Source organism: Manis pentadactyla, chromosome 3 (genome assembly GCF_030020395.1).
Source record: "Manis pentadactyla isolate mManPen7 chromosome 3, mManPen7.hap1, whole genome shotgun sequence".
Lineage (NCBI taxonomy): Eukaryota > Metazoa > Chordata > Mammalia > Pholidota > Manidae > Manis > Manis pentadactyla.
This window is the reverse complement of record NC_080021.1, coordinates 215,534,995-215,551,003: the sequence shown is the minus strand read 5'-3', so window position 1 is coordinate 215,551,003 and position 16,009 is coordinate 215,534,995. Positions and strand designations below refer to the sequence as shown.

The 16,009-nt window shown below is 57.4% G+C and overlaps 1 protein-coding gene and 1 long non-coding RNA gene across 2 annotated transcripts in view; both read right to left on the bottom strand.

The window, feature by feature from the left end:
* The window catches only part of PRRX2 (paired related homeobox 2), a 42,806-nt gene extending 30,269 nt beyond the window's left edge, over positions 1 to 12,537 (bottom strand). The window contains exon 1 of the mRNA XM_036913618.2: positions 12,056 to 12,537. Within this exon, the coding sequence (XP_036769513.1) occupies positions 12,056 to 12,320 (265 nt within the window). The 5' untranslated portion in view covers positions 12,321 to 12,537. The remainder of the gene's footprint in view (positions 1 to 12,055) is intronic.
* LOC130683053 (uncharacterized) lies at positions 5,373 to 6,941 on the bottom strand. The gene is made up of 2 exons (XR_008996662.1): positions 6,836 to 6,941; positions 5,373 to 5,780 (listed from the first exon to the last, which is right to left on the bottom strand). It is a non-coding gene; the product is annotated as an uncharacterized LOC130683053 (long non-coding RNA).
* Positions 12,538 to 16,009: the final 3,472 nt, after the last annotated feature.

The following is a 16,009-nucleotide window of genomic DNA, read 5'->3' as shown; positions in this document are numbered from 1 at the left end:
ACCACTGAGCTGCCTGGGGAGCAAGGGGGTGCTGTCCTGGTCCCAGGATCCTGGCCTGCCCTCCTGGGTCGGGGAGCAGCTCTGGTTTCCATCCAGCATGACCGCATCTCTTACCCGGCCCTTCCTAAACAAGCCTGGAGAGGCTGGGTGAGGTCAGAGTGAGCACAGCCCGGGCACTCTGAGCCAGCAGGGGTGGGGAACACACTGAAGACAAGGGCCTAAGGCCTAGCACCCCCGTGTCCTCAATACATAGCCATCTTTCTGAGCCTCAGCCTCCACATCTGGGAAATGGGGCCAAAAACTGCCCACCTCCTAGAGTATCTGGAAAGAATTAATGAGATGACCCACAAGGATGGCTTAGCACATAGTAGGTGCACAGTTAATGGTCCTGACTGTTGAATCTTGGTGATGATGAAGATGGGCACACCCATAAGCCACTCTCACCCGTCATCCAGGCCAATGCCCCAATTCAGCCACCAGCACCCCAAACTCTTATGTTCCACCAGGGATGCAGGATTTGCAGTCTGGCAGCCTGCGTCTGCTAATGAGATTTCCCTCTCAGGGCCACCACACACCTACGACACAAAGCCCTGGTGTGGGGTCTATGACTTCAGTGCAGGTGTCCTGCAGACAGCATCAATGAGCCCGACCCTGGGCACGGGTGCCTGCCCACCTCTGCTCCTGAATGGCTCCCGGGGCCTCGCCTCTCCTCCCCTCCTCGGGATCTTGGATCTCAGAGCACTGGCTGGGGATGCCCATTACTTAGGGCTTATGATCAGCTCCTTTGGAGAACGGGGCACTCCAGGAGGCTCTGGGCAGCCAGGACACAACTGCTGGTCCTGCTGACCACTCACACACCACACGAAAGGGAACACTCCCTGAGAGAGCTACTGGAGAGGGCTTGGGGCCTCTGGGCACTTCTGACACCTACATGTGCACAGGAAATGTTTCCACCACTCTTCATACAAAAACTGCAGATCTTGAACCCGGCCTTGCCTGTGGACTCTCTCCCATGGTGCCCCACCCAACCCCCCAGCTCCTGGAAGAGCACCTCCTTGCCTCTGAGCCTCTGTATGTGCTGTTCCCTCTGCCTGGTCCACTCTTCCCAACCTCATCTCCTGGCTAACTCCACACATCCTTCAGGTCTCTTCTGAAATTCCACTTCCTCCAGGAAGCCTTCCTTGAGCCTCCAAACCAGTAGGGGACCCCATTATCTGTTCTCCTAGCAGACAGGACATAGCGGGGACCATGCCTCCTTTGTTCCCTTTGAGGACCCCAGTATCCAGCCCACAGCCTGGCAGGGAGGGGGTGCCCAACAAATATTTGTGGAAGAAAGGAGGGAAGAATTCACAGGATGCCTCCCCCAGTTTTCTTCCACGAGAGTGAAACCAGCCTCTTAGGAAGACAGCCCCCCTTGGACTGATTCCGCCCCAGACTTGAATTTGATGCAGCATTTCTCTTTAAACAATGACTGCACTTTTGGGCCACATTAGATCTTTGCCTTTCTTTTTTCCTTCCCAGTGAAACCAGAGCAGTCCGTTTTTCCTTCTTGTCTCCAGCAATTTCCCGCTTGGAACCCTGACACTCTCCTCGCCTGCCCAGGGGTGTGGCGGCAGGGCAGCCGGCTCTGTGGGAGAGGCTGGCCTTCCGATTAAAACACGATGTCTCTTGGAAATCGGAGATTCCCAAAGGCTGGGGTCCCTCCCTGGCCCCCAGCCCTGGTCCCTCCATCACAGCCTGGCCCAGAGCCCTCCTGTCTGACTGCATGGGTCAGGCTCTGCACAAGGGTGACCCCAGAAAAGCAGCGCCTTCCTCAGGGCACTGTAGAGGGTTCCAGTGAGAACCGGGGAGGCAGGAGGCACCGTCCCCCCTGGCAGGGCCTGGGCTGCTCCCAGCAAGAGGACACTGGAGCTCCTTGCTTATCAAGGGGACCAGCATGGGGCGGCCAGCATTGGACCTGGGCTCTGGGGGAGGGGTCACTGCATGTTTTCTGGGTGACCTTGGGCAAGTCACTTTGTTTCTTTGAGACCCAGTTTCCTCATCTGTAAGATGGGGATAATGTTTTACCTCCTTGCAGCTGCATGAGAAGCTCAGAGCTCAGCGCCAGGTGGCTGGGAAGGGCTGGAAGCAGGGAGCAGCCCTGCCCTGTGCCCTGCAGCCTGGTTAGGGACCAGGTCTCACCTGTCTACTGGTGTTTTCCCAGCACTAGGCCTCAACACAGCACACATGTGCACTGAAGGAATGAATGAGTGGATGCGCGAGTTAATGAATCCTGTCCAGTCTTCTTGGAACTGAAAAGCAAGGTATATCTTGGAGGAGGATGGGGACGCAGGGAGTATAACAGTCACTAAGGGAAGGCAAAAAGCCCGGTTCTCTGTGGCTTCATCATGGGGTCAAACAGCCCAGCGCCAGTCTGCCTTTCCTCCCACTGTGGGAGGTGTTTTCTGGATTTTCCTCCCTAGGGGGGATCCAGCCCTTCCCGCTCCAGACCTGAGGCCAGATCCCCCTTGTGCTTTGGGTCCTGGGGAGGCAGCCGGGCCTCCTGGCTCTGCGTCTGGAGGCTTGTCTGGCTTCCAACCCCCGGGGTTAGTGGTGGGGCATGTGGGGGCGCCTGGCCTCTGTGTAGGCCAGGTCAGCCTGCTGTCCCCCGAACATGAGTTTGTCCTCTGCCATCAGCTGTGGCCTGGAAGCCCTCGGGGGGCTGGGGCCCTGTCAGATCCCTTCCTGAATGGCCACTAAACTCAGCACATTCACTCTTCACCCCAAGCTTCACAGGGGCAGAAAAGGGGTGCAGACTCAGGCTCCCCACTGCCCTTCTCCACCCACCATGTAGCCTGCCATTTAACCTCTTGGGGCCTCAGTTTCCCCAACTGTAATCATAATGGCAGATACCCTCTCCGGGCACTTGTCACACGTTCAGCTCCTCTGCTTCCCTCGTTTTCCTGAATCCTTAAAACCACCTTGCAAGGAGGCACAATTCCCCTCACGTGACAAACAAGGGGCCCAGAGAGAAGAAGAAACTTGCCAAGTCACATGGCTGGTCAAGGCCCCCTCGACTGGAGGCTGGGACACCACCGTCCAGGGGCACCGTGCCCAGGCACACAGACCCTCTGGCCACTGCTTCTCATCAGCAAGAAGGGACTCTGAGCGACGAGAGTTAGAGGAAGGAGAGGCTGAGATACGCGGTGCAGGGGGAGGCCCAAGAGAGAAGGGAGGGGCCAGGTTCCCCCCAGAGCCCAAACCCCAGCCCTGCGCACCGGCTGCCCGCTGGCTGGACTGGCCGCCGCGGCACCATCTTGAGAGCATTAGGGGCTGCTGTTAACAGATGTTTTCTGTTACGTGTTATTTGTTAGTCTAATGAAAGGAGGTGCATTCGCTTTCAAGACCTCAGCTTTCTGCAGGGGTTTATATGGGAGGCCTGCGCACAGCTCTGGCGGCAGAGGAGGCCTCAAGGCCCTGCCAGGCGCGCCCGGCGGCTCCCGCTTTGATTCCGAGGTTTGCAGCCATCCGCGTGGTAATTCCAGCTCTAGTTAAATGTCAATTTTAATAACGCCATCTCTGGCGTGTAAATGTCTGCGCCCACGGCAAGAGGGGAGGCCAGCAGGCGAGGCCAGGCAGGCAGGCAGGACTGGGGGCCGGCGGACAAAACCCGCAGAGAGATGCCCATCCTCCTGGGGGAAGAGGATGCCCTACGCCCGGGGATGCCTGCAGGGCTGTGAGGGGCGGCAGAAAGGAACTGGCAGGCAAGACGCTGGGAGGGGGCTTTTCCAGAGATGGGTGACAAGAGACCCCAGCTCAGCACTGAGGCTTCAACCACCCTACCCCCAGCCTGGCAGTGGGAGGGAGTCGGGATGTTTGAGAGGGAGACAGAAATCGTCCCCTATGGAAACACCCCCTTCATTTCTGTAGACTGGTTCAACCCTGGGCTGCCTTGGGCTGTATTCAGCAGGTGGTCAATGAATGCTGGTGGATGAGCAACAGCAACTGTTCTCTCCTAGCCCTGGCAGTGTGGCTTTCTGCACAAAGTCGGGCTGTGGGGATGGACGCTGAGGCTGGGCCTCACAGCAGCAACTGCTGCCTCCCGCATCCTGGACCCTTCCAGGTGCCTCCGCTCGATGCCAGCCTCAGGGTTCCCGTGGTGGGCCCCACCTGGCCTCGCCACCCTTCGAGAGGATCGTTTTCCACTGGAGCACTTCCCACTGAGGCAACGATAGGGGTGCAGACTCGGCACTGGAAGGAGCCTTCGAGAGCACAGAGGCACGTACGGGTTCTCAAGCTGCAGGGCTGGGCAAGTACCGGTTTCCTGACCCCTACTGCCTCCTGGGCACCACCGTCACCTGAGAGATGACACACCCTCACTTTGTCAGCTCTGAAGCAACCGAGGCGCTCGCTGAGCTTGGGGTGGAGGGGCCCTCCGTGAAAGCTTCCAGGTCTTGCAGCCCCTGGGCCTCCTGCTCTCTCACTGCCCCACTTCCAGGACCTTCTCCACAGACCCAGACCCACCCAGCAGCCCCTGACCACCTCTCAGGCTGCCAGGTCCCAGCTTCTTAGTGTCTCCATAATTTGTTGAACTGCCCCTCCACCCCCAAATCCCCTAAACCAGAAGGTCCTGGCCACCCCTCCCATGCACAGAAAAGCAGAATGGATCAGAAAGAGGGACCCAAAATACTGTCTGCGCAAGCGTGCTTCATTTTTAGGACACCATACAAGATACCGCTAGCCACAGGGGGCCCCAGGTGGACAGCATCCAGTGATCACAGCAACCCCTCAGAGCTGGGCTGGGAACCAGCAGCGGCCTAGATGTGGAAGGGACACCGAGCAGGGGGCAGCGAGAGCATCTGCACTGTCTAGTGACCTTCATTCCCGGGACATCTTGGGATTCCAGGACTCCTGGGCTCCAGCCAGGGCGGGCTCCTGGCAAGCCCACGCTTCTGGGGAGGCCGCAACCTCTTCCTGGCAGCAGCCACTGGGCCGGAGAGCACCCTGCAGTGTGGCCCCTCGTCTTGCGCCCGGAGGCTGCTGGGCACCCGGTCTCCCTGGGTCTGGGTCTGCTCAGCGTGGGAGCCAGCTGAGATAACTTTCCCCAACTCAGTCCAAACAGGAAGCTCCCACGGAGCTGTCCTACTCACCACCTCGCAAAAGGCACTTCACCCTTGGTCCGTTCCAGAGCGCTATGGCTGCCTGTCTACCCCGGCCACCCTGGCTACGGACAGCCTGGATTTGATCATTTGGGCCAGGCTGGGTGTGAGTGTGTGTCGTGGGGCGAGGCTGATTGTGTTTGTGAGTCTGGGAAAGCCAGCGCACCATGTGGTTCCCAAATGCCAACCACAAAAAGGTTTTTACCAACCTACCGCAAAATGAGAAAAATAGGGTTAATTTGCAAGTTTTTTATTAAGCTAAATTAAGTCATTTTTGAGGGCCATTCTTTACCCTGAGATTAAGATGCTAAAAGGTTCTTTCTCAGATAAACGGATGGGGGCAACAAGATGGCAGCTGTTGTGAGTAAATGGCTTTTCTTGGCAACTTTTAAAACCGCTCACTCTAGGCCAGTTTCTTTAAGTTCCTGGAAATTTCACCAGGGCATGAAATCTGAAGGTCTGGGCAGGAATAGGAGCTCCAGGTCCAACACACAGTTGGAGCTGAGAACATGACTGTTGGATGAATGAATGTTGAGCATGGGAACTGGGAGAGACCCCAAGGGGGTGCTGGACAGCCTACTGATGCTCCTCAGGGTCAGGAGCCTCCACAGCTCCCCTGTGTCCAGGAGGCTGGAGACGGGCCTGCGGGAGATGAGGGAGGCCATTGCGGGTGTTTTGGGGCAGGAGGGGTAAGGGACCCCCACTTACTGTCACACTTTCCAAAGCCCAAAATCCAGGAAGTCCCCACGCTGCCAGGCCTCTCCCGTCTCCCACACGCCTGTGACCAGGCCGGGCTGCTGAGGACTGAGTGTGAGTGGACGTCCCCGGCCAGACTACCCAGCCTTCCGGGGGCCCTCGGGGTGCCTTCTGGCAGTGGTAGAGAGCAGTTGCTCCCAAAGAGGACAGGCCTCTGCATGGGAACATGTGAAGTGGCTCAAGCCCCTGAGCCTCAGTCTCCCTCTCCATAAATGGGGTATAACAAAAGGTTGGTGCGAGGACAGTGAGGGGCGAGGCACATGGAGCCCAGGCCAGCACACAGTAGGCCCTTGGCTGACGTGTCTGCCTGCTGGCCACTCTCACTGCATCACAGGCATGTCCCCTATGTCACTGCCACAACTCCAACCCCAGGGCAGCACCCTGGCCGGGTTCCCACACTGACCCGCAATTGTAGGCTGTGTTCAGGGAACACACTGGCTCCCCTTAAGTCACCCCCAAGGATCCTACTTCCACCTGGGATCAGCCACTGTCCTTTGGGTCTGGGATACCACAAAAGCCTCCCAAGTTTCACCTTGCCCAGTCTGATCTCACATCCCTGCCCAGGACAAGCCCCTGTAAACCCTTCTTTCCTGTCTCTACCCACTCAGAACCCCTGACACAGCACCGGGCCCATCCCAGGGGCCCATCGCCCCACCTCCCTGCCCCCTTTAGCTCCCCAAATAAACCTTGGCCTGAGTCTCCCCCACCACCAGGTGGGCCTCCCCCTGCCCAAATGCTGAGCTGTGAAGAAGAGAGAGGCCTGGACTTGGGATCCGAAGACAAAGCCTCCTCTCCCTCCCCGTCTGGGAGAGCTCGGGCAGGCTGCTTTGCCTCCCTGGGCCTCCAGGACACAGCGATGGCAATGCCCAGCCCTGCCCGAGCCCAGGCCTTCTGTGAACATCCCGAGGAGCTGTAACAGACACCCTTCAGCAAGCACCTACTGTGTCTCCCACACCTGCGCCTGCAAGGGACATCCCTGTCCGCTGTTCCTGCTCCATGGATGGTGACGCGGAGCCTCGGGTGCTTTTAGGCCTCTGAAGCAGTGTGTGCGCCAGCAGGCGTTATCACTACGGCTCCACAGTTACTTTTCTGGAGCCTTCGGGGAGGGAACAGTGACAGCTCCAGCCCTGTCGAGCTTCTGCCCACAGGGCGGGGCCCTGCTGGGGGTGGGGAGGCCCCTGTGCCAGGCCCGCAGGCCCCACCCGGCTGATCTCTCAGATGCAGAAGCCAGACCACCCTGCAGCCACGAACAATGCACTGAAGAGCAAGTCCCGCCCTGCTGACAGAAAGCCAGAGATGCAGACCATTGTCCCTTCCCACCGGCCTCTCCGCGAGGCCCCGCCGTTCTCCATCTGAAGCCCGCTGGGCTCTCAGCTTCCATGCCTCACTCCTCCTCTCTCCCTGCTCCTGGGCATGTGCTGAGAGACGTCCTTACCTGTCTGAGGGTCCAGGCCCAGCCAGGCCCCAGGCCTCCGAGATTGCAAGTTCCTGGGAGATGGGGCACATCCCGGGGAATTTTCTCAGCCTGTATCAAATCATGCTGAGGGATGGGGGTGGTCGCAAACAACTGCCTGCTGGAGAACTGAGCCCCGAGAAGGGATGGGACATGCCCAAGGTCACACACAGAGCAGGCAGCAAAAGCCAGGACCTGTACCTGGATGTCCTGACCCCCCCCTTCGAGGGCTCCTCAGCCACAGATGGTTCTGTTCCCCACCCCCAGGAAATGGGTGAAGGGAAAGGAAGGGAGGGAAAAGCAAAGAGGAAGAAAAGTAGAGCGGTCTTTAAAAAGCCCGGCTCTGAAGAAACCCGTGTGTCTTTTCTCCCCCCAAGCCCTGCCTGGTCTCGGCAGGCTGGCTTCCTCCCTGCTTCCCCTGCCACAGCCCCAGGGCTGCGGCTGCCACTGTCAGAGCCAGCGGGGGGGAGGCTCGTTAAAAACTGAAGTCAGCTATGGAAAATAGTATGGCGGGTCCTCAAAAAATTAAACATAGGATGAATGACCATATGATACCCAGCAATTTTACTTCTGGGTATATACCCCAAAGATCTGAAAGCAGGGACTTGAAGGGATACGTGTGCACCCAAGGTTCATAACAGCACCGTTCACAGCAGCCGAAAGACAGGTACCCATGCGGCCATCAGTGGGTGAAGGGAGAGACAAAATGTGGCGTATACACACAGCGGAGTATTACTCAGCCCTAACAAGGGGGCGATTCTAACACCGGCTGCAACATGAATGAACCGGGCCGACACTACGCTCAGTGAAATGAGCCAGTCACAGAAAGACAAACACTTTATGACCCATAAAGTAGATGGTGGGTGCTGCGGGCTCGGGGAGGGGGGATGGGGAGCCAGTGTTTAATGGGGTCGGAGTTTCAGTTTGGGAAGATAAAGAAGTTCTGAAGAGGGATGGTGGGAATGGGTGCACAGCAATGTGGATATACTTAAGGCCACTGGACTGTAGGCTTAAAAATGGTTGAATGGTACACATTGTTTTCATGTGAAATCTTCATAAGAATGTCTATCAATAATATCTAAATAAAAAAATTATTTGAAAAAAAAGGTTGAATGGTGAATCGTCTATTAGGTATATTTTGCCACAACAATAACTTTAAAAATTGAAGGTATGTCGGCCAGTCTATCCAACTCAATGGTCCCTTCAGGCCCTCCATGCAGACACACGCAGCCCTGCCCACCCATTACTGGCGAGGGGGAGGCACAGGTCCCCGCCCCAACCAGACTCACCCTTGGCTTCCCGTCACCCTGCTGGCAGATGCGGTTCAGGGAGCAGCTCGTGAAGGGAGCCCAGGCCCCCTGCCAGGGCTCCAGCCGGCCCTGACTCAGCCTGTGCCCTCAGACACCAAGCGCCCCACTGTCCTGCGTCTCTGGGAAGTGGATCAGCTTAGTCCTGAGGTTTTCTGAGGCAGGTACCGGCCCGGCACAGGTCAGGCAGCCTCCCTGGGCTGGGGGCCTCGCCCGCCTGGCTCCAGGGCCTTTGTTTATTTTCACAGTGTGGCTGCATCCCTGTTTCCGCCCTGCCCACAGGAGGGAATGCTTTAAAGAAAATCTTAGTTATTAATGTGGTTTCTTTTGTTGTAAGTCATTGCAAAGGCAGCAAACGCGGGTTTATTTTCCTAACGTGCTTGGCATAGCTCAGTGCCCCGGCACAGAGCTCAGCGTTTGATTTGGGAGGAACCCGAGACCCCAGTTTGCTCTGAGTCACCGGCAAAGCCACAGTTCCAGGGGGAGCCTGGCCTGGGAAAATCACTGGCAAGAATAGGCCACAACTACTGGTGGCTTTGTGAAAACAGGAGGAAAAAGTGTTTTAAAAAATTTTTGAGGCTACTAACAACCTGGTAGGTTGAAAATAGATTACGTTTCTAACTCATTAGATTCCCCATTAACCCTTACTTTTTGAATAGGGGCCACCCCATCTCTCTCTCTGGTGTCCATCGCTTTCTTTGAACCTAGAAACAGCTCCCGAAGCCCCAGGAGAACCCACCCCCGAGCACATCCGAATCCTCAGTGAGGCGCTGCCGAGGCTCCCTGCAGGCCCAGGATTGCAGGACAAAGTCACAGCCCAGGGCCGAAGCCCGCTGGCCTGGAATCTGGAGTCCACTTTGAAGATTTCAACCTCTGGGAATCCACAGTAAGTGTCAGCGACAAGGGGCACCTGCTCCCTTAGGAAGCTGGCCTCTGCCCCACAGCCACCCTCCATCTTTCTCTGCAGGGAGCAAGCCCAGGGATTCTCACAGGTCCGGGCCAGCCAGAGCTCCCCAGCCCCGTGCCCTCTCCTCTCCAGGGGATCTCTGCCTGGCAGCAGGCACCCCGGAATGCACCCAGTTGGCCTTGGGGAGATGCTTGACTCTATATAAAACACTTGGATTTCGTGGCCTAGTTATTTACTTTCAATCTGAGATATGAGTATAGGATTACCTCTTTTTAATCTTGCCAAGTAAGGACATTAAAATAAAACAACATCCAGTCATCATCCCTATTTCATAAAAGAAAGGGTGTTTTAACAACAAAAATGAGTAGGAAAGATGTAATCCCAAATCCAAGAGGATCCTTTAAACTGGAATTTTTAGCTTCCCGAAGAACTGTCCATATTGTCCATGTTTGTTTCAACGCTCAGAGGCCTGGAGAAAATCTCCCCACGGGCCAGGAGCACCAAGCCAGACCACGTGTTCCCAGGGCAGAGCCGGGCGGAGGGGTGGGGGGTGCCAAGCTGGGGTGTAGCCCTGAGCACCTCACTGAGCCCGGCCCGGCTCTGCCTTGTCTCTCACAGGTGTGAGAAGGAGATGCCCACGTGTGGGGGCACACTGACTGCCCCTGGCCCTTTCCCACCTGACCCCACACCCAGTGTGTTCTCTGTACCTTGTGCCTAAATATTCCCAGGGCGCAGGAGCCTTTTCTCAGGAAAAGGCCCGCAGGCCTCCCGGGATCTCCCTGATGGTAGTCGGGCCCCATGGGTTGCTGGGGAGGCCTACCACCCACCTAGTTTTCTGGGGGCTGCCAGTGGTCCTGTCCAGTCACCTATGTCTCCAGTGGACATGAGCTAGGACTCCCCAGAAAAAGCCTCCATTTGCAGACCTTCTGTGCTGTGCCTGGGAGAAGCAAAGCCTTCCACTGTCTGTCTGCTCGGCCAGTGGCCAGGCAGACATGGGCACCCACTCCCTGGCCGGGATTTGGGTACAGAACACCTGGACCTGCTTCCGTCTCTGCTGATCACTCCTGTACTCCTTTCGTCTCCTCTGCTGTCCTTCGGGGAAGCAGGCTCACAGCCAGTGCTCCTCCCAGACCAGAGGTCCTTGAACAAACTCTGGTTGGCAGGCTCCCCCTCCTGCACCAGAATGCACCCTATTTTACCTCTGACCCAAGCCAGACACATTCCTTCCAGTTTTCCATCAGGGAAAGCCCAGCTGCCAGGGGTGGGTGTGCATGCTTCATGCTCGCCCTGGAGGGTGGGGAGAGAGCCAGTCCGCCGAGGCTTGGGCGGTGGGTGCCCCTGAGAGGGGGCTAGTGGTCAGTGGACACCACTGGTCCTGGCTGGGCACCCTCTGAGGTGCAGGTGTGTGTCAGGCGTGCCCCACATATGCACATGATCCTGGACAAGGTTTCAGATGAGTCTGCAGCCACCTTGTTTTCCCCGTTCCTTCTCTCATCTGGAAAGCGGGACATGCAGCCAGGCAGGGCTCCCCTGAGACCCGGAGGCTAATGCAGGGAGTGGGTGTCCCTGGGAAGAGAGGCTGCTGAAGTCAGGTGGGGGACTCTTGAGGGGCCCAGAGCCTCCAGCAGGCCAGCCTGCTCCCCAGAGCTGGGGACCAGGCAGTGGTTTCAGACCACCCCACCTCCTCTTCAGGGAGTGGGTGAGCTGTGGGGACTCCAGGCCCCCATGAAGTTGTCCAGGGCCAGGACTTTTGCTTCTTGTCATCTTTCCCTGCTCTACCACACACCCCACCCCGCCCCCCGGCGTCTTACCCAGGGCTCAGGACCCTGAGATCCAGTGTGACTTTTTGAAAGAAGCCACTTGGGTGGGTTGTTTGTTTTCAAAGCCCCTTCCTGATGACCTTTAACCTCGGCAGGGAAGAGAGGCCTATCTGGCTCTTTAGGGTTGGCCCGTTCCATCTAGGGGGCAAACTGGAGGTGGGGGTTAGGCGTCCGCACCGCAGCCACGGAACCCATTTTGGAAGCCCTAGCAGCAGCGGGGGTGGTGTCCTGGACGAGGGGGCGCGGAGTTTGAAACCCAGCTCCGTGGCTCGATCGCCTTGCCCCTCGGAAGCTTCAGTTTCTCCAGCTGTAACCCGGCAATGACCACCCCGCCTCCCAGGCCGTCTGGGAGCGGGGCCCCGCGGGCCGCCGCCGCCCTGGGCACCGAGGCGGCGAACCTCCCCGCAGTTCGTACGATCTGCGGCGGCCCTGCCCAAAAGACAGCCCCAGGCACCGCAGCGCACCGACCGCGGCCAGACAACCCCGCCCGGGCTGGGGGACAAGCCTGTGCCAAGGCTGCCCCGCCGCCGCGTCCCGGGAGGTCCTGCCGCCGCGTCGGCTCCCCAGCTTGGGATCCGGCCGGCCGCGCGCGCCGGGTGTCCCGCCCGCCCCGCCCGCGCCCCGCCGTTCCCACGCGCGCTCCGGCCCCGCGCCCCGCGCCCACCCGCACTCACCGTCCTGCGGCGCCGCCTCGCTGCCGCTGCTGCCCCCGGACGGCTCCCGCGCGGCGCCCTCCCGCGCCTCGGCCCTGGCCGCCGGGCGCGCCGCCAGCCGCCCGGCCGCCGCCACCTCCTCCAGGTCCAGGAGGTGGCTCACCGTGAAGTTCTTGCGCGCCTGGGCGCAGTCGCCGGGCCCCAGCGCGGGCGGCGGCGGCGGCGGCGGCCCCGGGCCCAGCGCCGGCTTGTCCAGGGCGAAGGCGGCGGCCGCCGCGCTGTCCATGCCCGCGAGCGGCCCCGGGGTGGCCGGCGGGGTCGCGGGCGCGGGTCGCAGCGAGCGCGCCCCGGCCGCCCGGCGCTCGGCCCGCTCCCCGCAGCCTCCTGGCTCCGCGGCCGCCGCGGCCCGCCCGGCGCTGACGTCGGGGAAACAAACTTTCTCCCTCCCCTTCCCTGCCGCCTCGCTCTCTCCCGAGCTGCTGAAGCCCGGGCGCCGCCGGCCGCCCGCCCCTTCTAAAGCAAACCTCGCCCCGGCCTCTCCCCCCTCCTCCCCGCCCGCCCCCGCCCCCACCCCCGCCCCCGCGGCGGGGCGGGAGGGGTCCTGCGTCGAGGCCCGCGGAGGCGGGGGGCGGGGAGAGGGGGGAAGGAAGGGGTGTCCTCCTTCCAAGCCCTCCCCACGTTCTAAGGAGTGGGAAAGTTCAGGGCTTTGGGTATTTTTAAACTCCTAGTGTCTGGGGAGGTCATAGTGGAAGGATTAGCAGAGCCCCCCACTTTCCATTTACAAATTCCCCCGCAGGGGCGGGGGGCGCGGCTCTGAGACAGTTGACAAGGGAAAATCTCGAACTCCAGCGCCACCCTCACTCCCCCGGTGCATGCAAACGCGTCCCTGCCCCGACGGAATGACCCCGAGGTCCACCTTGCTCGCTCCACTTGGCCCGGGGTTTTTCCCCCCCGGAAAGCGGCTCATTCTCGAGCGCCTGGGTTGTATGCATCCCCCGCCCCACGATGCTCCAGGCCCTCCGCTGGAGAACCAAGCAGGCAGGAGAGAATTGCCCTTCAGAATTCTTAGTTTACACACAGAAGACAGACAGCCAGACGACAGCCAGACTGACAGATGGGTGACAGGGAAAGAGAGTTGTTCTCTGCTCATTTTTGTTTTTCAAGGAAAGCACAGAAAAGATGCCCCCAGTGGTGGAGCTGAGACTGTAAACCCTCCAGACGCCCCAGGTCCCTGCCCTCCGGACCATCCCTTGGAGGCCTGGCCCTCTGTCCTCTCTGCCATCACTGCAGAGCCATAATGTCATAGCCCATCAGTGATCCCACCAGGAGAAGGCCTTCAGAAGGTGCTTTCCGGGTGCCCAGAACACCCACCCCATGCACATCCCCCAAAAACCTGCAGACCCCCAGCCTAGGTTCCACTTGACTCGAATTTTTTCCCAGAAGGAGCCACCCTCAAAATGAGACTGAATATCCCCAAGTGATGTTAGCCACCACAACCCGGGTGGGGGTGCAGTGGGGCACACACCTGCATAGGTCAAGGGTTTGGAGCTCCTGGGGTCCTGCTTTGGAAAGCTGCCCCCTGAAGTGTCTGGTGAGAAAGGCTGATACAAGAGGTGGCAGCCTCCCTTTTCCCAAGGGGCAGGCAGGAGCCCAGCCTGGGCACCAGGGGTCCCCAGTGCTGCCCACGACATGTGGCTGAACGACCCTTTGAGGGACTGAACAAGGCTGGGCTGCTCTTCAGTTCTGGAAGAGCCGTGCCCCTGCAGGAGTACCCAGCAAGCCGAGAGTGGGGATTCACCCCCCAAAGTGCAGCCAGCGTTCAGAACAGCCTCGGCGTCAGAGACCAGGCCCTAGGCCCAGCTCTGCCCTGCACCACGGTGTCACCTTCCCATCTCCTCTGCTATAGAATGGGCGCAGTGAAGTTCTCCCCTCCTGGCACTCTGGGAATTCCAGCACAGACCGACATTGGCCTGTGGAGTGGGAACGGGCCTGAGAGATCATCGAGGTCCCATTCCCTTGGGTGACACATGGGGAAACTGAGGCAGCAAAGGGCAGAATTTCCGTCCAGAGTTGGGAGAGCCACTAAAATTGTTTGGCCCAAAGCTCTTTTGTTGAACGGGTGAGTAAAGTGAGACCCAGTGCCAAGAAGTATGGTGATAAGGTCTCAGTCACAGTGGCTTGCTTCATAGCTTCATCCTTCGCATGTGGCGAGGTGCGTCTGTGTAGGAGGGCGAGCTCAGCCTCCTGGGCTCAAATCCAGACCTTGCACCTCCTAGCTGCGGGCCTTAGCAATCTACTTAGCCTGTTTATCTCAGTTGCCTCATCTGTAAATGGGCTGTTAGGGAGACTTGGTAAGTTGATATACATGGGGCAGCTGGTACTGAGTGAGCACTCAATAGGAGTAAACTATTATTATTATCTTAAACTTTGATTTCAAGAAGCAGTGCAGGGCAGTGACACCAAACTGAGGCTCTGGAGCTGGGGGGACGTGGGTTTGGATCTCTTCACTGACATTTACTAGCTGTGTGGCTCTGGAGGGGTCACTTGCTGGTCTGATCCATTGTCTGTACAGTAGGGATTATACAGGGACCAATCCAAAAGCATTCTTGTGAATCTGATGGCATTATTGTTGTTTCTGATGTTACTGTTACTACCCTTGGGGGCAGGGGGGTAGAGGGATGGCAGAGTTGGGTGAGAGGCATAGACCTGCTGCACCGAAGCTCAGCCCTTTAGCAAGAGTTCTAGGTCTGATGTAGCCTGGAAATGCACCCAAGGAAACCCCAGTTAACCCAGGGAGGACAGAACTCATTACCCCAGAGATACAGCTAAAAAATAAATAACTCCCATGGTGATTTAGATAAATCCAGATGGAGGAGTGAAGGGAAAATAGGATCCTAGCCTGGAACCTCTCGGTTCAACACGTGGCTATTGGACCAGGCCCTGCTCTAGGCAGTGGGGATGGGGAGGATTAGAAGGGGGCAGAGAGGGTCCCTGCTCTCTGGGAGGATTCTGGGGAGCAGGACTGGTGGCTATACTGGAGGGTGGACCCTGGGTCTGACCATGGGTGGAAACGCATTATTTGCCCCAGTCTCAAAAGCTCATGTACTTCAAAAATTAACTTTGCTTATTACAGAAGTAATATGCTTCTTACTTTTATGCTTATTGTGGAGAGTTTCAAAAAACATACATAATATTAAGAAAACTAAAATCACATGTACTCCCAGAGATCTCAGGTATTCAATACACCTTTTAAAGTAAGTTTAATGAAAGAGACTGAAGATTACTATCCTATTTATTTGATATTGAATTGAAGACCTAGAAGGCAATAAGACAACAAGAAAGGAGTGAGCTAAAAATAACTTTAAAGCATATTTTTCCAGCTTTTATCTATATTCTAGATAGATGGAGTTATATGTTATACAAGTTGAACTACGTCTTACCAACTTTTTTTTATAACTTGTTTACTATGTCATTAGCTTCGTCCACGACTATTTTCAGTAGAAGCCTAATGACGCTGATGCATTAGTCCTTATTGCTATACATCCATAGTTATTTTCATGATAATAAATATCTAGAAATCAGGCATCTGGAAGTGGTAGGCAGATAATAGCCTCCCAAAGATGTCCACATCATAAACTGTGGAATTTGTGAGCATGGCAAAGCAGAATTAAGTTAGCAGATGGAATTAAGGTTGCCTATTAGGTGACCTTAAGATAGGGAGATCATTTTAGATTATCTGGTTGAGCCCAGGAATCACAAGGGACCTTCAACGTGGGAGAGAAGCAGGAAGGTCAATGGCAGAGTGATGCAGTGTAAGAAAGACTTGGCTGGCCAGTGCTGGCTTTGAAGATGGCAGAGGGCAGCCACTAAGGAATGAGGGCAGCCTTTAGAAGCTGGGAAAGGCAAGAAAACAAATTCTTCTCCAGAGGCTCCAGAAAGAAATGCAGCCCTGCCCAACACCTTGATGTTAGCCCA